Source organism: Clytia hemisphaerica, unplaced genomic scaffold (genome assembly GCF_902728285.1).
Source record: "Clytia hemisphaerica strain Z4C2 unplaced genomic scaffold, Clytia hemisphaerica genome assembly, whole genome shotgun sequence".
Taxonomy (NCBI): Eukaryota; Metazoa; Cnidaria; class Hydrozoa; order Leptothecata; family Clytiidae; genus Clytia; species Clytia hemisphaerica.
In genome coordinates this window covers 272803-297983 of record NW_027104525.1, presented here as the reverse complement: position 1 = coordinate 297983, position 25181 = coordinate 272803, and the positions used below count along the sequence as shown (strand labels likewise).

The 25181-nt window shown below is 35.9% G+C and overlaps 3 protein-coding genes across 3 annotated transcripts in view; 1 reads left to right on the top strand and 2 right to left on the bottom strand.

The window, feature by feature from the left end:
- The window catches only part of LOC136822004 (leucine-rich repeat-containing protein 23-like), a 156793-nt gene that overhangs the window by 108513 nt on the left and 23099 nt on the right, over positions 1-25181 (bottom strand). The gene's annotated exons all lie outside the window — the stretch shown is intronic.
- Positions 1-25181, top strand: part of LOC136822029 (E3 ubiquitin-protein ligase rnf213-alpha-like) — a 63378-nt gene that overhangs the window by 25004 nt on the left and 13193 nt on the right. The window contains exons 29-47 of the mRNA XM_067078249.1: positions 66-200; positions 1138-1225; positions 1932-2097; positions 3955-4117; positions 5028-5107; positions 5347-5571; positions 6321-6443; positions 6986-7103; positions 7641-7999; positions 8299-8381; positions 8792-8925; positions 10047-10139; positions 16262-16393; positions 20112-20275; positions 20621-20843; positions 22035-22396; positions 23181-23339; positions 24028-24172; positions 24312-24560. Of these exons, the coding sequence (XP_066934350.1) occupies positions 66-200; positions 1138-1225; positions 1932-2097; positions 3955-4117; positions 5028-5107; positions 5347-5571; positions 6321-6443; positions 6986-7103; positions 7641-7999; positions 8299-8381; positions 8792-8925; positions 10047-10139; positions 16262-16393; positions 20112-20275; positions 20621-20843; positions 22035-22396; positions 23181-23339; positions 24028-24172; positions 24312-24560 (3201 nt within the window). The remainder of the gene's footprint in view (positions 1-65; positions 201-1137; positions 1226-1931; positions 2098-3954; positions 4118-5027; positions 5108-5346; positions 5572-6320; positions 6444-6985; positions 7104-7640; positions 8000-8298; positions 8382-8791; positions 8926-10046; positions 10140-16261; positions 16394-20111; positions 20276-20620; positions 20844-22034; positions 22397-23180; positions 23340-24027; positions 24173-24311; positions 24561-25181) is intronic.
- On the bottom strand, positions 10467-15312 carry LOC136822015 (uncharacterized). Its single transcript, XM_067078236.1, has 4 exons — positions 14920-15312; positions 13750-13795; positions 12565-13041; positions 10467-11811 (listed from the first exon to the last, which is right to left on the bottom strand). The coding sequence occupies exons 1-4, from the start codon at positions 15208-15210 to the stop codon at positions 11306-11308; spliced, it is 1320 nt and encodes a 439-aa protein (XP_066934337.1). The 5' UTR covers positions 15211-15312; the 3' UTR covers positions 10467-11305.

The following is a 25181-nucleotide window of genomic DNA, read 5'->3' as shown; positions in this document are numbered from 1 at the left end:
TAAGGTCTACACCATCAAAATACGAACAGTTTGTAATGATAAATGTTTGCTTAAATTTGGCACAGGTATCAAGAGGACTGGACAATTTCATTTTCAATGTGGTCATTCTTGGTTACTTGCAAACACAAACTGGTAAAGCATGGCACAAACAACAATCTGATCTTTGCATTTTTGAAATCACTGAGACGGCAAACAAAAAGGTAACCTTCTGGCATTTTTATTTAGAATGTTTCCAAACGAAACTACAATATGATCCACTTGAGTTTCAACTCTATTTGAAAATTCAACTTAAAGCTTTCTTTATAGACTGGGTGGCGCGATTGAGTGGCTCAGTAGTATATGGTAATATGCTTTTGCTTGGGCGGACTGAAAACAGTATGAATCAATGTTTTTATTTGAGAATAAGGGATTGCAAATCTGTTATTGATGTTTGTTTCTCATTTTATATTATATCTTTCAATTTATTGCTATTTGGATTTTTAACATTTCTTCTCAAAATGGCGACCTCACCAAACGCTCTTAGTCTACTTCACTGGACTCACTTCACTTGATAAAAAAATTATCAAAAAGCAAACCTCAGCCAAAAGTAGACTCTAGTCTAGTACATCATAAGTTCATGTCAGTTTTCTAGATAGTACTAACATGCTAGACAACTAACTCAAACATTGTAGAAAAAATTCAAAACAAAAAATGAAAGGAAAAATTGTAGTTTATCCAAACTGATATTATCTCGTTACAATTTAACGTAATATCATTTAACACTCGTAGTGTTTGGGCTTCCGAAGTTTAGGTGGGACTAGGGAATTTTCGGATTATAGGGAGAGAAATAGGCTTAGGGGACTTAATCTTTCTGCCGGGACTTCAGGATTTTTAGCATTTTAATGCTAATCTTCCATTATTTTCCGTGGGTATGCGGGCTGAACTAGTCTCAGTCATAAGGCCTGGTGTCCTTGCCCTGTATAGCCTGAGTTTTCTTTGTTTCTGATTTCGTGGCATCTTTTGCACCATTATTTTTCTACCTAAAGTGCTGGGACTTAGGGTCATTGATTTTAGGTGGGAGTTTTAAGTAGTGGTGGGATCTCATTTTTTGGTGGGACCTGGAACGTTCGTAGCCAGCATTCTTTGATTCTTTCCTAGGATTTGTTCAAACGTTATCTGCAGAAGCTCTTACCAACCACCATCTGTAAAACACCACAAGAAGTTATTGCAATGTTCAATCGAAGAGGTATTACGATGTATATTTAATTTCATGAGAATGATTTTTTTTGCAAATGTCCTTTATAATTTATGATCGTATGATTGGCCATGGTTGGTCAAATATATCACCCTATTTTCAAATTAGGCTTGGACTTTGTTACAACACCAATTCAGTTAAAAGAACCTCTTATTAATGCTCTCAAATATTTTGTCTAATTCTTTCCCAAAGTCGAGATATACCATTGAAATCCTTACGTCAAAAATTCTATTGTTTTCTTGTTAAGAGAGTCAAAATCTTGTAACTGCTATATCTTGACTTTGGAAAGAATTAGACAAAGATTTTAGAGACTTTGCCCAGGACCATGGAAGCAATATACACTGATAATATACAAACAAAATATTTAAAGCCGTCTGATCTCATTCCTTTTAAATTTCCCTACTATATTGAGAATTCCGGTTATTTCAACGTTTTTCAAGGTTTAAAGTTCCGGTTGGCAGACTTCCAGGCTATATTCTGAGCCTTATGGGACTGATTTTGAACTTTTGGTTCCTTAGATCCTCCTAAGTCTTAAGTCTATAGCGATAAAACTCATAGTTAAGACTCTACCCTTCGAACCTACTTTAGAGCACTTACAAATCGATTGTGGTTCCAAAACTTCCCGGTGAATTTTTTTTCCTCAAATATTATGACCTTGATTGCAAGATTCAATTCTTATTACCTTTCGTTCATACAGAAGATACATCAAACATCTATTTGGAACTTCTATTTGACAAACCATATCAACGTGTCTACCAGTATTTGCATTATTACCATGCCAACGGACAAAATCTGAAAGATATGGTTTACGTTGAACAAGAAGTCAACAGAAATGTTCATCAATTGCTCACTTTGTTTTTAAGGTAGATATGTCCGCTATAATTCAACTGCAAAGGTGCATTCAAGAATGTGATGGTATTTTCCTCGGTGATATTTTCCTTCGTTTCGAACGTAAAACTTAAATTCTGTATAAGGTTTGAAAGCCTAAAGGTATCTTAAGGTATCTTAAAGACTTTTAAACTAGTATTGCTGAAATACTAACTGAGTATGGATATGGCAGTTTCCGTTAGCAATTTCGAGATAATTTAGCAATAAAATATAGCAAAAAGTCCAACTTGTGCCTGATTTGTCTCAATGACAAACGAGACAAATCAGGCAGAAATTTGACTTTTTGCCATTATTTTATTGAAAAATTATCTCGAGATGGCTAACGGAAACTGCCATACCCGTTATGAAATCTTCGAATAGTTTTTTGCCAGCTTCCGAATGCTACATAAGATATTTCCTGAAAGAAATTTTTGAAATTTATATTTAAACCCTTTTTAAACCCTTGTAGGGTTTTGCCCGAGGAAAATAACTGCCCAAGGAAGGCTTATTCAATTATTTGGATTTTTAAGAGGATTTTCTTGAGGTATAACCACCCTACAGAGAAGGTCTGGAGGAGGTTTTATGTTATTCTTTTTGGACCTACCCCGGTGGAGGTCCTATAAATTAACCTGCGTTCGTTCGTTCGTTCGTTCGTTCGTTCGTTCGTTCGTTCGTTCGTTCGTTCGTTCGTTCGTTCGTTCGTTCGTTCGTTCGTTCGTTCGTTCGTTCGTTCGTTCGTTCGTTCGTTCGTTCGTTCGTTCGTTCGTTCGTTCGTTCGTTCGTTCGTTCGTTCGTTCGTTCGTTCGTTCGTTCGTTCGTTCGTTCGTTCGTTCGTTCGTTCGTTCGTTCGTTCGTTCGTTCGTTCGTTCGTTCGTTCGTTCGTTCGTTCGTTCGTTCGTTCGTTCGTTCGTTTCGTTCGTTCGTTCGTTCGTTCGTTCGTTCGTTCGTTCGTTCGTTCGTACCAATATTTCCCAGGATTGAATCATAGGAATCTTTTGATTTTTGGGACAAAGGTGCAAAATGGTGATGGGCAAAATGCGACGGAGCCCGATTTTGGCCAAAAAACGGCTAAAAAGCGGGTTTTTGGACTTTGTGAAAAATTGGATCATTAATTTTTCTGATTTTTCTGAAATTAGGGTACTATCATAGGTAAAAGATGGCTCAAGCAGATTTTTGCAAAAAAATTTGTTGGCTCAAAAAACGCATGTTTATCTATAACAATCACTATTAATAAGCATACATCAATGTTCTTAGCCAAATTACTCAATTTTTTGATGAGATAGAAGTTTTTTTTGCTCATGAAGTCTTGAATATGAAAGAATATTTCAAGGGTATGAAATTTTGGTTTCTAAATGCTTTTTTTATAAGAAACAAACGACTAAATTTACTATTTATTACTAACTATTTGTGTTCTGAATGATTGTTAAATGGTCAAGTCACGTAGATATCAATTACAAATATGTTAAATGCACAACCAGGGAGGTCCATAAAAGTATCACTTGTTTTCCTGTAAATTATGCCAGACAAACCCACTACGTACCCACTACAGGTGTCTGACCGTGTATAGCGTGCTATTGCACTCTGGCACACACCTAAAATGCGAGTGCTAAAATAGCACTCCTAAAATATACAAAATGTACAAAATCCCTTTTGCAAGGGCTAATAGCACGCCACATAATCTATTTTTTATGGAGTGCTATTTCGGCACGCGTAAAGTATTGTTCATGGTCAGGCCTGACTACGCGTATCTTTCAGAATGTACTCTGAATGGTTAGTGCCAGATCATTACCAAGAAATCAAAGGGTATTAAAATCATAGAATCTTCAACACCAAAATCTTTGTGTTTTTTTCAGCTCCTGTGGAATACGTGACCCATCATGGCTTGAGCTTCAAAACTTTGTCTTGTTCTTCAATACGCAACTGGAAGATTTTGAAACAAATTATTTTGCTTCTGCAAATGAAGATTTCCCAGGATTTAAAACTTTCGTCTTGAAGTTTCTTCTACGCATGTCCAAGGTATGGAACATCTGAACCACAGATTTATAAAGCCCGAAGGGCTAGATGTAAAGCTTTTGCTGAAAAGTGTGCCGTGGTTAGGTAGGAAATCCTACCTAAGTCACGTGACATTACAATAGAATTTTAGCGATTGACCAATCAGAAGCCTCGCGGGTTTTCAAAAACAATAGTAACAATATTTTTTCCGATATTCACTTTTTTTTTGCCTGCGATGGCTTAAAGCACGACATCTAGCCGTTCGGACTTTATAAATCTATGATCTGAACACATCTCTTACATGAAAACTGATTTGAGGAATCCTTAGAAATTTCAACTTTTTACCTCACACCTTTATTTGACAACTGTGATATGCTCTCAATAGACCTTACCCTACAACCAAGTATTTGAAAAGATTTGAATCATGTTTTCTATGTCAAATAACGTCTAGGCTACGTCATGTCTTCCTTTGTTTCGAGAGTAAAACTCCTACTCTTCGGGATATGCACACTGCTCTTGTTTTGAATATTAAATTTCTCCGGATACATCGCATGCGCACTGAGGCTCTAATGAAACAATAGAGAGTTTCGAAACTTAACCCAATCAGTCGTGTTTTAAACATTCTTTTATCTTAAATCCCTATATTGGTATAACTTCTTTTGTTAAAAACTTCTATTATGTTTAATCCTATTAATAAGGCGAATTCTCGGTTAGGGTCACTAGTGGCCACCCATAGCAGTGCATGTAGACCAAGAGTAAGGCCTAAAAGCTTGGAGCTGTCTATTGTGTAGACTAATAACGTCTAGATACCAATGCAAATACTTCAACCGCTGCGTTGCCTCAGTTAACTTGAATAAACCCTCCTCGCGTGCAGCATTTGACATAATGGTCGACTGTGTGCGTATTTTGAAACAATTTCTTTCTTTTTTTGAAGGACTTTGCTACAAGATCATTACATGACAACGAAGCTGCTGGCGAACACATGGTTGAATTGAGAAAACACTGGGAAACAGAGTGAGTTTGAAATGTTGTTCAACTTGATTTATGGTTTAAGATTGAGTATGCGCTACTTGACAGCCAGTTCATTGGCAGCCAAATTTCTATCATTCAACATGAAACTCTGAGTTTGAAACTTAGATATTGTGTCAACTCTTTATTATAGTAACGCTCTATTTACTTATCGAGCACTCTACGAGGAGAAGATAAACACCCTTTACAATATATCACTCAACATGATTTGTTTTCAATTTCAGATACCATCCTTACTTATTCTTCAACGAGCAAAAAGACTCGTTCTCATTTATCGGATTTAAAGTTGTTCCGAATCGGAATAGGGAAGGAAGCATGAATTTGATTGAGCCAGAAAGCAATCGTTTGATAGAAGACAACGTGATGTCATTGGAGTTATTTGAGCGACTTCAGTGTAACATGATCAATGATATTCAACATCTACAAACAGATCCTTATAAAATGCGAGAGTAAGACCCGATATATTTTAAAGATTTTGATTATGATTTTCTTGGTGATTCGTTACAAATGAACCTCTACTTCTGACTGAACTTTACTTCCTGATGATTACTTATTACGCTGAATCCAGTGAAACTGATACCACCATCTTGGAACTTTGTTAAATTTTCGTTTTCAATTATATGAAAATGACTTAACTAAATTTTGTAACTTAAGTATTTTTGTTACCCACACTTTCCATACAAGAGGGCTTTTCAGGTTTTGCAAGGTCAGCAAATCAGTCATTATGAAAAAAATGTTCCAATGTTTTCTTCCATAATGGTGGAAATTTACAACCAAAGAAAACCTGTATAACCTCTTGTACCTTTTTAACTCTATTCATACTAGGCTTTTAGGGGCGGTTCAAAACTAGGAAGGCTTTTCCTGTAGACCACACCTTTACTTTTGATCTAGTTGGTCTTTTTGGATGATCCATTTCATCATGCTCATAGTGTAAAAAATTTTAAATTTTTTTTTTATTTTGAAGCTAAATAAAAGTTAGGATTTTACAATAAATTTCACATGCCAAAAGCTCCATTATTTAGGGAGCTATTAACATTAGTTTCACCCTCGAACAGAAAAAGCCCCCCCCCCCCTAGGACGAATATGGTTAAGGGGGCAATTCTTTTATTCTAAGTTGAAATTTACATATGAATTATATTGCAAGGTTGGCCTGTTTTTTTCTACAGTCTGTAAATTATGTGCTTTATTTTATTTCCAGTGTGGATAAGTTGAATCTGATGGGTCGTGTTCTCGGTATCTATGAAGTTGCTAACCCAGATTCAACATACGAGCTTACTCCTGATAACATGAAAAAAATCTTCGCCATTCACATGAGATTGAGGTATGTTATACATTAAATACTCAAATAATATCCTAGCGATTTAATTCCAAAAACGTTTAATAATCTGTCGAATAGCAGTGTCAAAGCACTGTAGATATTGTTACTAAACACTATCTACTGTCTAGCCCCCATTCGGTCAATAGAGCTTTATGAAATTCTTTAGGCAGACTCTTAATCTCAGTCTTTCAAATCTTTGATCAAGGATGTGTGGGTCGAACTTCTGCAACTCGAAAATGATTTTTGGTCCCTTCAGTGAACAATGCCTCAAAAACCTTACTCCATAGCTCGAAGCAAGTTTGTGTGCTTGTTCGAGCTTATAGAGTTTGTTGATGTTTTTAAATTTAAAACACTTAATTTTAAACCCCCATGAAAGTTAACTTCCTGGAAACTCAAAAAATATTTCTTCAAACCCTTTGATACTAAAAAGTGACTAAAAAGTTAAACTCTCTTGAAAATCTTTTCTTGGAGCACCCACTGGAGATGTTTCTCCACCCCTTGCGCGAGTTTAGATTAACATAACGTGTTCATCATTTTCACTTAAGGTGTGGTATACCAGTCATATTGATGGGTGAAACAGGTTGTGGAAAGACACGTCTTATCAAATATATGTGTGACCTTCGTGTTGGTGCTTCCTGTATACGAAATATGGTACTCATCAAGGTATGTTGTTTGATGTCTTGAAGGGGCTAGAACTGGGTGGGATCTGTAGTTTATGGTAAGAAACCAGTTTTTTAGGCTTTCATAGCCGCCTAGGCTTATTGGTGCCGATGCAAGTTTGAAGGCGAAGTGAATGGAGGAGGTCGGTTCGGGTTGGTGGAATCCCCAATTTATTTACGGGTTATAGCTACCTACCCTACTGTCATCTGTAATTTTAACCTTGTCGAACCGCGCTATCAAACAAAGGTACATATGTTTGCATGAATTGCGTAAATATTCGGTATTGCGACTTTTTTGCGGAAGGGAAATGTCCGAATATAGTAGTACATAAATAACCTTAAGTGGATCAATTTTCTAAAATTTCGGGAAACACCCTATTCCTCATCTGCTTTCTTTCATTTTCCTAAGGGGTTTGTTAAAACCATTTTCTTTTTTTTGTAGGACTATAAGTGTTGCGAAAATTAATCAACACGAAATTTAATCCATTTAAAGCACTAGATAAAATACACAAATTTTACAATTTTCTTCCGTTTCTTCAAGGTACATGGCGGTGTCACTGCTCTCGATATCGAGGAGAAAATCAAGAGAACTAAAATCATTGCCAAAGAAAATATGATCAATTACATTCTGTATGCACGAGGGTATGATTACAAAGATGAGAACCTCCCTATTGAAGTCCGACAAAATGTCGAAGAAGAAGTCAAAGACCATATTAAGAACAAGACGAAAATCAGAGATGAAGAACTTCTGCGAACAATTTTATTCTTAGATGAAGCAAACACATCTGAAGCTATTGGATTGATCAAAGAAATTATGATCGATGGAACGTTGAATGGGAAAGCATTGAATTTTGATCGTTATTGTATTGATGTCATCGCTGCGTGCAACCCATATCGAAGGTATATAATGCTAGCTAATAATTAATTACACTTAGGGACTACAACGTCCTCTAGTCATGGGGAATAGTATTTTCATCGAATGAGGGAGTGTATCGAATAGTAGAACGTCGTTGTTGAAAGTGACTTTCAATAATATCAAATATTGGTAAGGGTAGCGGAAATGTTTTTTTTGTGTGCAAGGCTTACGTGACCTTGCATTCAACATAGAATTTTCGAAATTTTTATTACTTTTCGAGTTCGAAACATCAATTAAGATTTTCAAATCATTTTGTTTAGAAATAAGTTTTTTTAATTTCCAGACATTCAGATGTGATGATTAAGCGCTTGGAATCTGCTGGATTAGGTTATCATGTGACAGCTGAACAGTCTTATGAAAAATTTGGTGAGTATCCTCAATTTTTATTACCTGAGTTAGAGGTATTGACGTTTATATACAGATCTATAAAGCCCAAAGGGCTGCATGGCGTGCTTTGGCATAGTCGTGGTTCGGTAGGACATCCTAACGAGGTCACGTGACAGTACAAAAGAATTTCAGCACCATGACCAATCAGAAGCTTAGCGACTTTTCGAACACGATAGCAACAATGTTTTTTGCGATATTCACTTTTTTTGCTTGGAAAAGTTTAAAGCATTCCATCTAGCTCTTCGGGCTTCACAGAAATCTGTGCCTTTATAAATACAAATGCATAAGGTGAATATGTCAATCTTTTAAAAGCCTTCGTCGAAGCCTGCCTCCAATTGCTGTCGCAGACGCTTACACCAAGAATAAGCAGTCTTATTTTTCATTTCTAGGTGATATCCCATTACGTCATTTGGTATATCGTGTCCACCCTCTACCTGAGAGCATGAAACCGCTTGTCTGGGATTTCGGTAGTCTCAGCAATGAAGTGGAATTCAAATATTCAAGACAAATCATTGACAGATGTGTAAGTTTATAGTCAATTCACAGTCGCAAAGCGTAATGGGTAATCAGGACCACTGTGCGCTAATGACGACTTGCAATTGGTCCCAAGTTTTTAAAAATTTTGAAAATTATTGCGTCTAGCATACAAAAAGCCTTTATTGAGGCGCAATCAGTCCTGGTTACCCATGATCCATTTCGACTGTGAAATAGCCTATATTTGACCCTTTGCTAATCACAGTACCATTTTGACTCGAAAACATTACGTAAACCATAACCAGCTGACAATTTGATAAACCATAGCACAAAGGATAGTCCGGGTGAATATTCATCCTGTGCTTTGAAATTCTAAGCAAGCAGAAATGAAAACAAGGCCGGTGTGTTAAAAAATAGCTATATTTCGTTATAAGCAACGTTGACATCATTCAGGCATTCAACATTACGTAATACTCCAAAAACATTTCATAATCTCAGCGTCATAATTACTTTTATCGCGTTAAACCAAAGGTTTATGGAAGGGAACAGACGAAACATATGAGCTTTGTTTCTTTTCGACGATCATACGGTGTAATTAAAATTTAGGATCGGGAAAGGTGCGAAAATTTTATATGAAAAAAACTAACCGTTTTCACTTGATTTATAATTTCATACTGATTAAGCCATCAGAGTGTTATTGTGCAATATTTTAGCCAATCAGAAAGTTTTGAAGAAAACAAAGGTACGTTTTTATGAAGGGTACAGTGAAAATATTTACCGGTTAGGATATTGGGCTGTTCCATTAAAAAACCATAACAAGCCCCCCCCCCCCCCCCCCTGTAAAGGTGGACGAACCTTTTCAAGTCAAAAAGAAATATTGAAAATGTGTGGATACCCTCTGGAAAATAGCAGAATTTGCAAAAATACCCTTCGAAAAATTCTTTTCATACCTGGAAATTTAAGAATGACTGTTTACCCCCATGGAAAAATGAAAACACCCCCTGGAAATTTTACTTGGATTATCCTCTGGAAATGTTCGTCCACCACCTGCATGGATAAAAAATAGAATGGCCTATTAAATTAAGTTTTCATTGAAGTTAAGAAGTATGGCAAATTGAACATTTTGTTAAAAATTGATTCTAATACATATCGGATTTTTAAATCTTCCAGGTTGGCAATGAGCAGTTACCGCGAAACGACAATTTCAAAGATGTGCTTTTGACTGTTCTGACAAAATCACAAGAATACATGAGAAGTAAAAAGGTAATTAAATCTTTAAAATTTATTTCATACCATATCTTAAATCTTAAATCTGGACTATAAAAATCTAAATTAGCGGTATTCATATTTTATTTTATAACATTAATTTAAAAACAATTAAGGTTTATTAAAAAAATTACAAATAGCAAAAACTAATGAAGACAAACACCAAATAAATCTTAGTCACAGCATACCCTGCAGTTTCAAAGGGGTCAATCAACTTACGATGGGGCTGGTATATACTGTCTAGAAGAATCATTTCATTTCGACATTCAGCTTTTTTCAGTCATTATCTAAACAAAATATATTACGTGTAGGAGACTTCTAAAAGGGGGAGAGTGAATTATTTTTATCATTCGAACAACTTTTCTTAACTAAACGTTCCCTTAGCACTCCAAAGTAAAAAATACCCATCTTTCGCTTACTAATCCGGCCTAGGTTCACACATTCACTCAACTTTCTATTCACTAATTCAAACTTAACTAAAAATTTCTGATGGTAAATTGGCGATAGCCCACGCTAAAGCAGAGGAACGAAGAAGAATATAAATTCACCCTTTGATGTCCAATGTCGGTTTTCCTTTCTCTCTTGCTAAGTTCTTCAAAATTATTGGTTGCGTGATCAGGTGGAATTCTATAATCAAAATCCTCAAAAATGTTCTAAATTTTAAGTTTCAGAGATTTAGCTTCTCGAAAGAAAATTCTCCACTTATTGCTAGAAATAATTCACTCACTCACTCACTCACTCACTCTCACTCTCTCACTCTCTCACTTTCTCTCTCACTCACTCACTCACTCACTCACTCTCTCTCTCACTCTCTCACTCTCTCTCACTCACTCACTCACTCACACACTCTCTCACTCTCTCTCTCACTCACTCACTCACTCACACACTCACTCACTCACTCACTCACTCACTCACTCACTCACTCACTCACTCACTCACTCACTCACTCACTCACTCACTCACTCACTCACTCACTCACTCTCTCTCTCACTCTCTCACTCTCTCTCACTCTCTCTCTCACTCACTCACTCACTTACTCACTCACTCACTCACTCACTCACTCACTCACTCACTCACTCACTCTCTCACTCACTCACTCACTCACTCACTCACTCACTCACTCACACACTCGCTTATGTGTTTCAAAAAAGACCACGACATTTTTATAAAGGTCCATAATCAAAGTATGAAATTGTAGCATCAGTTGGTTTATACCATACGTCTCCAAGATAAACGTTCATAGTTGAAAGCTCAGGTGGATTGTAATCGAAATGATAATAGATATTATTATCGATCTGAACTTTGTACTTATAGATATTCGTTTCTCCCGCTTTTAGTTTGTGCTCGATTCTTATATGATATACTTGGCCAATTGTTAAAGAAAATGTCTTTGCTGCCCTATAGTAGCCTCCACCATCTAACATCTGATCAAAATAAATAACCAGGCGTTGTGCACTATTTCTGGTCCAAAGTGCTGGGAATCGAGAACCGTACCCGTTGATGTTTGTGCCAGACGTGAAATGGAAAATATTGTCGTTTGTGTCGGGCAGTGTTTTCCCGGGGACGTTTCTTGAATTAAGTGAATGAACTGCAAGCTTTATTTCCACATACCATTCTTTTGGCCAAGTGCTAGTGGTCTCAATAATGCCATTGAACTGTGGAGAAAACCCTAAAAGCCACAAAAAAGATACAGCTCAAACTTCAATGATTTAATTAATATAATTTCCTGATTTTACTAAAGTAAAATTTGGTGTAAATGTTAAATCTTTGGGTGACTTAAGGCTTGGGTACACGAGAAGTTTTTTTGGCGTTGGTGCAATGCAGCATGCTCCATCCCACCAACCTGAAACGTATTCTCGTGTCTCCACCCCATTTTTCCTTTAATAACATTTGTGTTTCTCTCACTTTTGTCCCTGGGACAATCGAGCAAAATTGATCAATTTTGCTCCATTGTTTCAGGGACAAAATCAGTGTGTCTTTTGGGAATTTCCCTCACTTTTTGTCCCGTGAAACAAAAAAAGAAACCATGAGACACGCACTTTTTTCTTGTGTTGGTGGAATGAAGCATGTTGCATTGCACCAACGCGAAAAAAAACTTCTTGTGTCCCCAAGCTATTATTCCTTTGTTTTTGTTTCTTTCGAGTAAAGGAATTGCTTTAACTTTAATTCTTCGAGTGTAGTTAGATTAAATTTCACAAAATTTAATTAAAAAATGCCCTTGAAACAGTTTTTGTCTGAAATTGTAAAATTGTAAAATTTTGCGTGGACTTAATTTCGCGAGTTAACGATTTCACGGAATTCATTTCGGGACAAATCTGAAATTCGTGAATTAATCCGACTAAAGCAGTTTGACTAAGAGGGTTGTTTTATACTCAAAAGTATCTTTTCATTTAGAGTAAAAATAAAAATTCGCTTTACCCACCTTTGAGTTTCTCTTGACCTTGAACAAACTTCAAATTTTTAATCTGGCCTTTTATTGGTCTTTGGAAATTGCCTGCAGTGAAGCAATGAACATTGGTGAGTTCTGGTACAGCATCTTGCATGACTCGATATTTCTCAACCCCGTCAGCATGCCAAATAATCATTGATCTTCTCGGACCTATTCTATAATGATTGATCTCCAGACTGTACCATTGGTTCAATTGAAAAGGAACATTTTTGGACTTTTGGATCTGGCCATTATGAACATGCATCGCGAATTCGTTTTTGTTCGGCAGAGTTGTTATAAGTGGAATACGTCTTGCTGGTCCATAAGACTCCGACGGGTCGGATGTCATTCGGAATATTTCATTATACTCAACTCCAGACCCCTGATGAACAATGACTTCCAGGGTAACCCTCCATTCTTTTCCTTGAACTGGTACAATGTTGATGAGTCGGTTTTGTTCAGGGATAAATGCTGATGATAAAGAGAAAGGAAATTTTATTGTGCAATGATACAGTGGAGTCTCTTTAACTCGAACTTCATCTTAATTCGAAAAGGTTTTATGGCCCATACAGTTAACAATGCCTTTACGCTCCATAACTTGGAATTTCACTAACTCGAGCAAATTTGAGTTCCTCTTGCGTGTTCGAGTTATGGAGACTCCACCGTAATTGTAAATTACTTTTCATAGATATTTATACAATCAACACTCTATTATTAGAATTTTTCTCAATTTTTTTTCCGAACTAAGATATTGGTCCCTTTAGGTGGAAAGTTATATGAAATCTTCTCTCTAATTCGAAAAAAAGTTATTGGTGATAGAATTTTTCCGCAATTTCGCTCCTCTATTATAACTTTAATTTGAAAATACCTTTGACATCAAAACACTATTCTTCCCTCGTCATTGGATTAAGATTCACCAACACAGACCGCATCCCCTCTGATATTTTGATATAGGGGATGTGTTTCGTAAAACTTAAACAACATAATGACGGAGTAACTCTCGGATTGAAATTTGAAATTTCGAATAACGTTATTTGAGCGTTAAAACAACGTTGTGTGCCAGCTGGGCTATCTCAAAACATATCAGAGGAGATACGTGCAGCTTAAGATTGATCTGGTTGTAAAAACAGCTTTAGATTTACTTAATAAAAATTCGAAGCAATAAAGTGGTCAACAAACCTTCTTCCATTTCGAATTCACTTTTAGTTGGAATGACGTTGTTCACCTAAAATGAAGGGCAGAAGGGAAAATTGCTGAGAATCTTAGGCGAGGAAAATTTCAATTTGGCATAAAATAGATATAGAAATAAAAGTGAAATTCAGCCCTAGAATTCTGCTAATATGACGGCAGAAACTTTATTAAATAAGCTGACAATACAATTCAGTAAATCAATGGGTAAATTGAAAAGCTTCAATCAATTTGGAAAATTGTAATTTGGACTCGATGAAATAACTCGATTTTTATATCTTAGGGTTGGTGTTGTCCGTAAAATAACTAATACACTCGGTTTTCCTTTATTAAAAACAACCTTTCTGTTCTCCTTTTACCCATCTCCTTATGGATATCATAAATTCCTTACAAACCAACCCTAACAAATCAAAATAACTGAACGATGTAGATGTTACCCTTGGGGCCTTTAAAACCCCCACTCTTTAAACCCGTTTAGAATATCAAATTCAAAGTTGAGTGACATTTTGCAATCTATCCGTACCAATCCGTTATACAAGTTACATGTTGTTTCTTTATAAGTATATAAAAATCCGAAAACAGGCCCAGAGATGCTTAGGTCGAAAGCTTAAAGGCTGAAAAAATGCTTGAGGGATGTTTATTATATCCCAATACTTAATACTGCTTATATACTGCTATACTACTATAGTACTGCTTATATCCATACTACAAAGTAGCTTATACTTGTTTCATAGGCTCGCTTAGCATATGCTTAATTTTTCCCCATGTCTGAGCCTAGATATGCTTACAAGTGCAATGCTTATAAAAAACAACAACATGTATATCTCATTGTGGATCAAAGGGACATTAAAGTAGTAAAATGTAAACATTGCGCGAACCACGTGTCATTAAAGAGAACAATTAAAATCACGTGTCCAAAACAAACTTGCAAACCAATTAAAACAATTAAAATCAGCCATGTTTGTTTTGATTTTCTATCTGGACATGTGACATTTGTTTTGATTTTGTATCCCGCTGCATACGGTTTGCTTACAAATTTCGTCAGTACTTTTATGTCCCTTTAAGAAGATTATTTAATTTAAAACTTCAATGCTTGTTTTCGCTGCTAATTTCTCTGGTAAAATAAAGGTCCACTATATATAAAAAGAAACAAAAACCTACCTTGCTTTTCTTGAAATATCTCCATCCACGAGCATCAACCAAATGAGAATCTCCAACACCTTCCAATGGTTCATCAATCACCAGACAGATCTGGTCATCACCATGGTGATTTACCGAATGGCAATCATCAGTTAATGTGCAATGACCTACACATTGTACCTCACTTAAACCTCTCAAATGAAGATATTGGTTATGGGCTTGAATTTTTTTGTTGTCCTGTGGATCCAAGAATTTAGCTTCTTTTTGCCCTTGTACAAATACTACATACCCAATTATTATCAACAAAAACATTTCCCTTGAATTTAAAATCTTCTTTCTTCAAATATGATTCATTTTCTTCTTCTGTCATCGTCAAAATTTCGTGATTTTGTTTGTCAATATTCTTTTTCTATTCCTGGGTTAAATTTTTCAAGTTAAATTTATTTTGTACAAATGTAAATTTTAATGAATAGGTTAAAAAATCATTTCATGTTTTCTTTTCATTCATTATGTATGATCTGGCATTTGTATGATTTTGTGATTTGAATTAGGATTCATTTTTTTGGGGACCAACCGCAAGCTATTTATCTTCATTGAGCTTTCCCTTCAATTGAACTGAATTCTTAAAGTTTTTATTTTTACATAATTGTTCCCCGTTTCATATCGGGTACATATTTCATATCAGAACAGTGTCTGTCTATTGTTATATTATGCTGATACAAGCAAAAAGTTGTTGTTCTTTTCCTCTTTCTGAATAATCTTGCTCCACATCCGTGTCAATCTAATGTGAAAAAACTTGTGAATTAAAATTGATGAGTAAGCAAACGATATCACTCTTATTAAGAAATAAAACCTTTAAAATTGTTTTGAAGAAAATTTCAACTATGATAAACACCAAATTATTCTAGAACAACTCTCCACAGTCATGGCTGAATTTTAGGAAAATTACTCAATATGATCTAAAGATCTAAAACAAAAGGATGGCTAATCTGGGAAACGCTGTAGAAATTTTCTTCTGACAGGCTTAATCTCTGAAGGTTGGGAAAATTTTCACATTCTTGAAGATTTAGATTACGTAATTAGCCAGACCGTACAACCTTTTTTAGGATTGTCAGATGAAAATTACGGGTAAGGGCAGTTGAACCCGACTTGAGATGTGTTGCATCAAAGGGTAGTTATCATTCCTCTCCGATGAACGATGGAAAACGAAATTTTCTTTCATTTTTTTTTCAATGCCAATGGGCTACTTTCTAAGGCTTATAACTTTCTATGCAATAATTTTATGTGAAAAATAATCATGTTGGTAGTTTTACAGCCTGCTGAAAGATACCTGTTAATTTATTTCATTTTTTGTATTTTGCAGAACGAATGCAGTTTCGTCAGTCTGAGAGACATTGAACGTGGAGTTTCAGTGACGTCATGGTTTTATCGAAAAATGGATTTGTTCTCGAAATTCATCGTCGAAGATTTACAAGAAGACCCAACAAGATATCAGGTAAAGACTTTGAATCTTATAAAATCAGTGGTGTAAAGATAGACAGGAGACCTGTCCTGTATTTTTATAATCTGATATATACGGGTACCAGCTGTGAGGCAAATTTCTGCCTCAAAAAATTTACAGTGGGAAATTCGAATTTAGCGCTGTCCTCATTTACTAAAATAAAAATCAAATTTCGGAACTTGCGCTTTCTCTAAGAAAGTGTGACCAGTAAAAGAGTAACAAAATTTGATTGGCTATGTTTTCAACCGTTATTAGGATCTGGGAAATTCAAACTCTCAGCCCAAACCATGCTATATATTTCGCCATCCGTATATAAAATAAGAAATCATAGCATGGATCTCCAGGCTAGTGTAAACATAGTCGAATAATTTGACCAAGCATTTGAATTTTCATTTTTCAAACATGTTTCGAAAAAATCATCATCAGTGTTATTGTTAGTTAGTTCTAAAATAAACAAATAAAATTTATATCATTTTGTTGTTATACTGTATACTTTAATGGGATGGAACTTTCGCGGGGGTTAAATTTCGCGGTTGGGCCTATCCGCGAAATTCAAGACTTTCGCGGGGACTTAAGTTCGCGGATGAGGAGCTCCCTGATATTTTCGTGTAATTTCGCGGATCAGGGTTAAATCTAAATTTTAAAGTGATTCTAAATTTTGCAAATAGAACTTCTCTTAAAATTTTGATATGGTAGTGTGCAAAAATTTTAAAAATAAAGAAGAGATTTCTTTCAAAGCAGGGTTTGAGTAGTCTATTTCGCAGACCTGTCCTGTCTCTTTATCTGTCCTGTTTTGAAGCATCAGACATCGTTCGAAAGACAAGGATAAAAATTCAAAAGTATTCACAGGAAGACAATGATAGTGTCCTATTTACCATTGCGGGACGAAAATCTGCGAAATCCGCGAAATTAATCCCGCGAAAGTTTATCCCATTTAATTTATTCATAGAATTATATTTCACAGGTCTATCAACCTCTACGAAATAATTTAGATTTATAAATATTGTCTACTTCTTCATCTGTCGTTCAGTCATCAGAAGATATGGGCAGAGAAGACGTTGTTTTGGTCTTTGTCCTAGGTTTTCGAACTAGGCGAAGGTTTGTTCTAGGGCTTCCTCTTACATGCCAAACGAAATCATCATTTTTTAAATTCATTTTATTCGCCTTTTGGCACATATCTTTAATAATTTTTCTTTCGTTGATGGTGAAGTCGTCTGTAATGCTAAAGCCACCAATTTCATTGAATCGTTTCAGCTTATGCAGATTTTGCATTATCCGTACTTTTTCCTCTATACTTTTTAAGATCAACTTGATTGGACGCCAATGTAGCCCTTTTCTGTTTTGTCCAATGCGATGATGGTGGGACGGTTTGATATCTTGGACGCCAATGTTACCTAGTATACCTTCAATATCTATTCTGTCTTGTTCCTGTTGTTCCTCTTTGTTATCTACCTCTAATTCCACCATTCCATGTATAATAAAGTCTGTCTCGAAATAATTTGCAGCTGGAGACAAAAACGGCTGTAACTTTTGATAGAGTTCGAATCAGGTTGCGATTAAGTGCTTGTTAAAATGATATTCGTGAGTGGAATATTATCAACTAAAAAAATTGAGAAAAAAAAAGGAAAATGAAAATGAAAAATGAAGAAGAAAAAAATCAACTTTTTGTAGAAATGTGGTATAATTACCATTTTCACAGGAGTGATTCTTCAATCTTAGATCATCATCACTGTCAAGAAAAATTTCAAAAATATTCATTCAATCAAAAGATATCAAAGAAAGTTTATTGCTGGTTGACTCTATAAAATAGTAAAAACTTGTAAAAAACGACAAAAAAACAGCCTTTTGTCGATCAACCAGCAATAAACTTTGCTTGATATCTTTTGATTGAATGAATATTTTTGAAAATTTTTTTCACATTGATGATGATCTAAAATTGAAGAGTCACTCCTGTGAAAATGGTAATTATACCACATTTCTACAAAAAGTTGATTTTTTTCTTCTTCATTTTTCATTTTCATTTTCCTTTTTTTTTCTCAATTTTTTTACTTGATAATATTCCACTCACGAATATCTTTTTAACGAGCACAAAATCGCAACTTGATTCGAATTCTATCAAAAGCTACAGCCATTTTCTTCTCCAGCTGCAAATTATTTCGAGACAGACTTTAATATTTCGTTTTCTTGATTCGATGTCTCTGTCTTCATTCTTGTTTTCTTGTTGGTGTTCTCTCACTGCTGATTTGATATTATCCTTGTGTTTCTTAGTTATTTCAGCGTATGTTTTTTCTGATGATTTTTCTATGTAATTCGTCGTTAGCTTTATTTCTTCTTTTATAATCTGTTTGGTTTTTATTTCAAAGTCAGCCATCTTATTGGTTAAGATGTTTTCGATATCGTTCTTAAGGCTGCGGTTCTTGGCTAGCTGGTTGTTGAGCTTTTTAATGACGTCGTCCTTCTTCTCAATCTCCCTCTGCATCATATGATACGAGTTCTCACCTATTTTACTCATTAGAGATCGTGTTATCCGCACGCAATTCTGACATAGATATTGTTCGTTATAAGTGTTGGCAAAAATTAGCGGTAATTGTGTGCACTCGTAGTGTACCATGCGGTGGCATTTTCGGCATTTTAGACGGTTTTGGTCATCGTCATCTGAGCAGGAGGTGAGAGTGCATGTTTGGTTTTGTTTAGCTTCTTCAAATGGTTGTTTTTCTTGCTTTTTGTCGGTTTTTTCGTTCATATTTTTGATTTTGCTAAATTTCAACCATTTAAGTAGTGTGTATGTACAGAAATCAGTCAAACATCTAGCTTTTCAAAGTTTTTTGGATATTATCAAAACCCCCCGCAAGCGTTCGTTCCATGAATACTCTTCTCTCAGAGAGAGATAGAGAGTATATTCCCCCTAGAATGAATACTCTTTAAGTACTGAATAGAGAATTCCTTCTTTTCATTCCAAATGACGGGTACGCCATGGAGGAGAAATAATTCCAAAAAGCCCAGCAAAGCTTTCAGAGCTATCGGTAAAGGATCGGGCATTCTTATAGACGCAAGTGTTCCTTAAGGGGTCACAAAGCCGCACTATTTTACAGGCTCTTTAGTTGGGGTCAAAAGATTTTTACCGATTTTTGGACCTACCTCCGGGTACCCCGGTGGATTTTTTGGCTAAATGATGCAAAATGGCAATGCCCAAAATGTGACGGAGCCCTATTTTCAAAAAAAATGCCGGAAATATGCCGAAAAAACTGTTTTTTGGCATTTTCTCGAGATTTTTAGAGATCATTTGTTTTTTCTGATTTTTTGCTGAATCGTATTAACTTTGCTGAAAGCATGGCCGAGTCCAATTTTTGAGAAACATTTTTTTCCGGCCGAAAATGCCGGAAATATGCCGGAAATCGCCGTTGTTCTGGATTTTCATTGGACTTTTTCCTTATAATTGGTTGTTTTTTCATTCAAAAATATTATTAATAGCAACGTCCACCACCAAGCATGTTTCAATTTTCAATAAAATTGATTTTTCTAAAGCCGGAGCTATTTAAAAATCGCCGGAACAACCTATTTTCGCCGGAAAGACAGTATTTCTTGAATTTCTCGAGCTGTACTTTATATTTTTTTATGAAATTTTGCACAATTATGCAAAATGTCAATACCTAAAATGTGACGGAGCCCGATTTTCAAAAAAAAAATCTGATTTTGAATTCACTCTATATAGATTGCAACGGAGAAGTTGAGGAAATCGTTACTACTCGCAGTAGCTGTCTGTTACATTGCCAAGTTGGACGAACGTGCGGAATTCATTGAATATCTGAAGGAATTTTTCACCGGGCCGTTTGCTTTAGAAGATGATACCGCTGATGTTGAAAAAGAAATCGAAAGGTAACCTTCTTCTCACTACAGAACTGCAATTTCGTTTGAGGATAGTACAGTTCATTTTACATAATTCAACCCCGCCCTTTAACTGTGATACCGGTTGATATACGTTTTCCCAGAACATAATTTACTGAAGTGTTGTTTTGAAGTGTAACTCCCCCTGAAATTTTGGTTCCTTGTGAAAACGGGAAAACCGTCAGACATAACAAACGAACGAACTCATGAACGACGAAGAGTGTTTTTTTAAGATTTGATTGATAGATTTTCATGAGAATTTGAATAAATTGTATTCATTTTAATTTCTCTTCTTGTCTTAGTTTGATTCTTCTTTAAGTGTAACTTTCTTACTAGATTTCAGAAGATGTTTATCGACCACTTGGACTTAAAAGACAACATTGCAAAGAACAAAGCACTTTGTGAGAATCTTTTCATGATGGTAGTGTGTATCGAGTTAAGAATCCCTCTCTTCATTATTGGCAAACCCGGCAGCTCTAAATCACTTGCCAAGACCATTATTCAAGATAATATGCAAGGGAATGCTTCGCGATCGCCATTCTTCAAAAAATTCAAAAGGGTGAGTTATCAGACTGATCTCTAACTATTTTTCTGGATTCCCATACGAAAGGATGAGTATCTAGTTTTAAAGCAAGCTAGTCCCTCATCTTGTTTCGATTCTGCTCGTCAATAGTGCGATACGTCTGAACATAGTCTTAGTGATTGATTTCTAACTATTTGACTGGATCGGGTTTCCCAATTGAAAGGAAAATTATCTAGTTTTAGATCAAGCTAGTCCCTCATCTTGTTTCAATTCTGCTCAACAACAGTACGATTTGAATGTTTTATAATTCGAACGTTCGAAAATCTATGGTAAATTAGAAAACAGCATGGTGGACTAGCCTATTTCAAAACTGGACACACTTCCACAGAATATCTATGAGCAGTTAGCCTTTCTATAATCAGTTCCAGAATACTTGGCACAACAGGGAAATTCCCCACGAAATTTTATAACCACAAACGATTTGCAAGTGCTCTTAAGTAGGTTCGAAAGGTAGAGTTTTAACTCTGAGTTTTAACGCTAGACTTAATATTAAATCCCTCCCAGATCGAAAAATTCGATGAAGTCAAGCTGAAGGCCCGAAATAGACATTCTCGCTCGAACTTCAATCTTCGAAAACTGGTAAAATGGCCAAAATTGCCAATATGTTATGGTACTGATTGTAGTTCGTAAATGAATATGATATCTGTAGTCTTACCACACATGTACGATAGCGGCGATAGCGGTTTTGTTTTTGATATAACAGAAATTGTAGTACGGTTCATCTTCTTGTTGATAGTCTTTAGCTATGAACCCCCGGTGGGGGATATGGGTTAGCGGATGATGGGTATGTGCGGACGGGACCTCCGAAAACCGACCCTTAGAGAGACTGATTTTTGCTGAAAAGGTGACCCACAGAGAGACTTTTATGAAAAGTTTTCTTCGATTTTTGAAAAAAGTGGTACCTGTTTACAATTATTTCACTTGAAATAAAAATCTTTTCCTAAAATTGTGAATTTTCCGACCCTTAGAGAGACTTTGAAGGGTGAAAAAATCGATCCTTACCGTCCGCACATACTCAACACCCATTTTTGCCTAAGTACAAGGTTCCAAATAACGATTTCAATGATTGTCCGGATGATTGGAGTAATTTGGGTCGGACAATATCCGACCTTTATTTAAAGCCCTGATCAAGTGACCTAACAGAGAACCAACTTTTTTTACCAACAGATTAACATGACGTCATACCAATGTAGTCCACATTCTACGTCCGAAGGAATCATTGGTGTTTTCAACCAAGCAGCAAAATTTCAAGAACAAAAGATTCTTGATGAATATACATCCGTAGTAGTTCTCGATGAAGTTGGTTTAGCTGAAGATTCACCAAAACTACCACTAAAAGCTTTGCACCCATTGCTTGAAGATGGTACTGATGGATCTGAGGATTTAACCATTGATGGTTCAGAGGCTAAGCACAAACGTGTCTCCTTTGTGGGAATCTCAAATTGGGGATTGGATCCTGCCAAGATGAATCGTGGTATCTTGCTCTCACGATCACTACCTGATAAAAAAGAGCTCGCCAAAACAGCCAGGTACTTATAACACTAATGAAATGCAGAAATTTAGGTTTAATATGCTGTATTCGAACTCATACATTAGGAATATCGTTTGTAAATCTTTTTTAGAACTAACTGACGAATGCTTGAAAGAGCAAACTTTAAGTATTAGGGAAAAAAGTTTCTCCGTTCATTTCTATAACTATGATAACGCTCTACCAGGGTATTTGAGCACTCTTTTGAATCTAAAGTCAGTCATACAACACAAATTTCAGCTTATAGAGAATCGGCAATTTCCTCGTAGTTAAGGCGGTACAGTATGCTAGAATGAAAATGGGTTTAAAATGCTGTATTTATTTTTTTTAAATCTTTATTAAAAGAATCAGTGTTTTTCTTTGACCAATCGCTAGTTTTGGGAAAAATGGTCTAGAAAAAGCACTGTTTCTTCAAATAAAGTAAGTCGTCTGCTGTAGTTTTGAGCACTCTAATTGTGGAGGGAAATTTACAAAGACTCAAGTTTTGTCAAGTTTGAAAATTGACATTAAAATAAAACTAGTCCAGTTTGTTTCCACTTTCCCGATTTTTATTAACACTCCTTTTTCCATATAATAATTTTCCAAACATTTCTTTTAAGACATGACCCATTTTTAAGTATACACGCTTTTGTTAAATTAAGTGACTTATGGAGCCGCCATTATGGAAGCAAAATGTTCGATTTGCGTAAGGGATCTCCACTACAGACTCGAACTTTTCCTTCCATAATGGTAGAAATTACGTAACTTAACAAACATCAAAAATTTCTATATAATTCTTTTTCTAGAGAGATTTGTACTGGTAACGAAGACATCAAAAGTAAAATTTCACCCATCATGGAGCCTCTTGCTGGAGCATATTTTGAATTATACAGAACACAAAAAAACACTCCGAAACTGAAGAAATTACAAAAAGAGGAATTCTTCGGGCTTCGTGATTTCTATTGGTAGGTTTATTATAATATGTATGGAAATGATTCTGTTTCTTCTGACCGCCCGTAATACTGACCACCAATAGTACTGACCACCAATAGTACTGACCGCCCGTAGTGCAAAAGTAGAGCATTCCGCATCGGTGCGCCATGTTGTCTTTTCAATCCCTGGCCAAGTCATAACGAAGACTTGTACTTAGTACACAAAACGGGACTTGATGCCTATTTGGCTGGTGCTTAACAATTAAAGAGTGGGATCAAGGGTAAATGGAGCAATCCAGAGAAAAAGAGTGGCGCTCTCCCCTACCTTCGGGTGGATAGCTATCATGAGAGGAGCCTTAGAGTGGCCTCCGACTGCGGTCGCAGAGTTACTTACTTACTTACGTTCTCTACTGACTGGATAGAGATATCAACACGGCCATTCCTTCTCGATTTAATTTTAATCTTTTCTGACAAACAAATAGTTATTTAAGCAATTAATCACAATTGAAGTCTACACAACACCACTCCATAACTCTAACATCGAGTGCAAATTTAAATATGAGTTAAGGGTATCTTGAGAGTTTTGAAAAAATCCGAGTAAAACCTGTTAATAAATTGAATCGTATTATATAGAGCGGTTTTAAAGTAGAGCCAGGCTTTAAAATTTATTTTTGATGGTTCTGGTTTTTGTTTTTTATGTTTTTTTTCTTCATTTCTTTAGTTTGGTGAAGATGGTGTTTTGTTTTGCCAAAGCATGCAAGGGAATGCCGCCGTTACAACAGATCGAACTTGCCGTCAAAAGAAATTTCAGTGGATTGGAAGAATTAAATGCATGGGATTTCTTTCGCCCCAAACTTCTTCATTTGGTAAGCATAAACAGTGTTTTTAATTACTTTAGGCGTACAAACTTTCGCGAGCAGAAACTTTATGCCAAATACCACTTTATTTTTGGACAAGTACCAACATTTTCATCATATATATCTTTTGTTCAATTTCCTTTAACAGTACCAGGAAGATGAAAGACCCGCCCAAGAAACGCCCACATTGGAAATGATCCAATCAAGTATCAGGACAACTTGTCCATGTCTTCGATCAAAGGGGCTGGAAACGAAATGTACAAGCAGCCGTTATTTGCTGATAATGACTGAGAATTATTCAGCCCTACCAATGGTGGAAGCCATGTTGCAACAAAATGGAGTTGAACCAGATGTCATCTTTGGAAGCAGTTTCCCAAGAGACCAAGAATTTACACAGGTATCGTTTTTTCGAGGTACAATGGCCAAGCGGTCAAAGGCGTTTTTGTTCAAACCAGGGATTCGCGGTTCGAATCCCCGCTCCTTCCAATGTTCCGTTCAGTTCATAGATAGCCAAGCTGACTGGTTGTGGACCCCGTGAAAACAATCGAAAGACTGCCTAAACTTCCTAGATTACTGGGCTATCCACGTTAAATATCGACTCAATCTATTTATCTATCTAACCGAGGCTGTTCTTGTCATAACACTGTTAGAGGAATCATCAAAACATACGATATACTAACAACCTATTTTCTTTCTCGCTTTTACATGGCAAACTGAAGACCACTCAAAAGCCTGTTATTTATAGAAGGTTTAAATATTAAATCATTTGTTTAAAGCTTATTTTATATCCCATAGCAAAGGGTCCCAGAGGTTCTAGAGGACCTAATTTGTTGTTCAGTTGACTTTTCTCAACTCAAACAAACATGGGGAACACAAATTTGTTCAAGTTATGGAGCAAGGTCTTTAAAAGCATTGTTAACTGAAGGGAAAGTGTTCGTGTTAATGTGACATTCGAGCTGTAGAGCAGTAGCGTAGCCAAGGGGAGGGGGCAGCAAAATTTGTGTTGGAGAGCAGATTT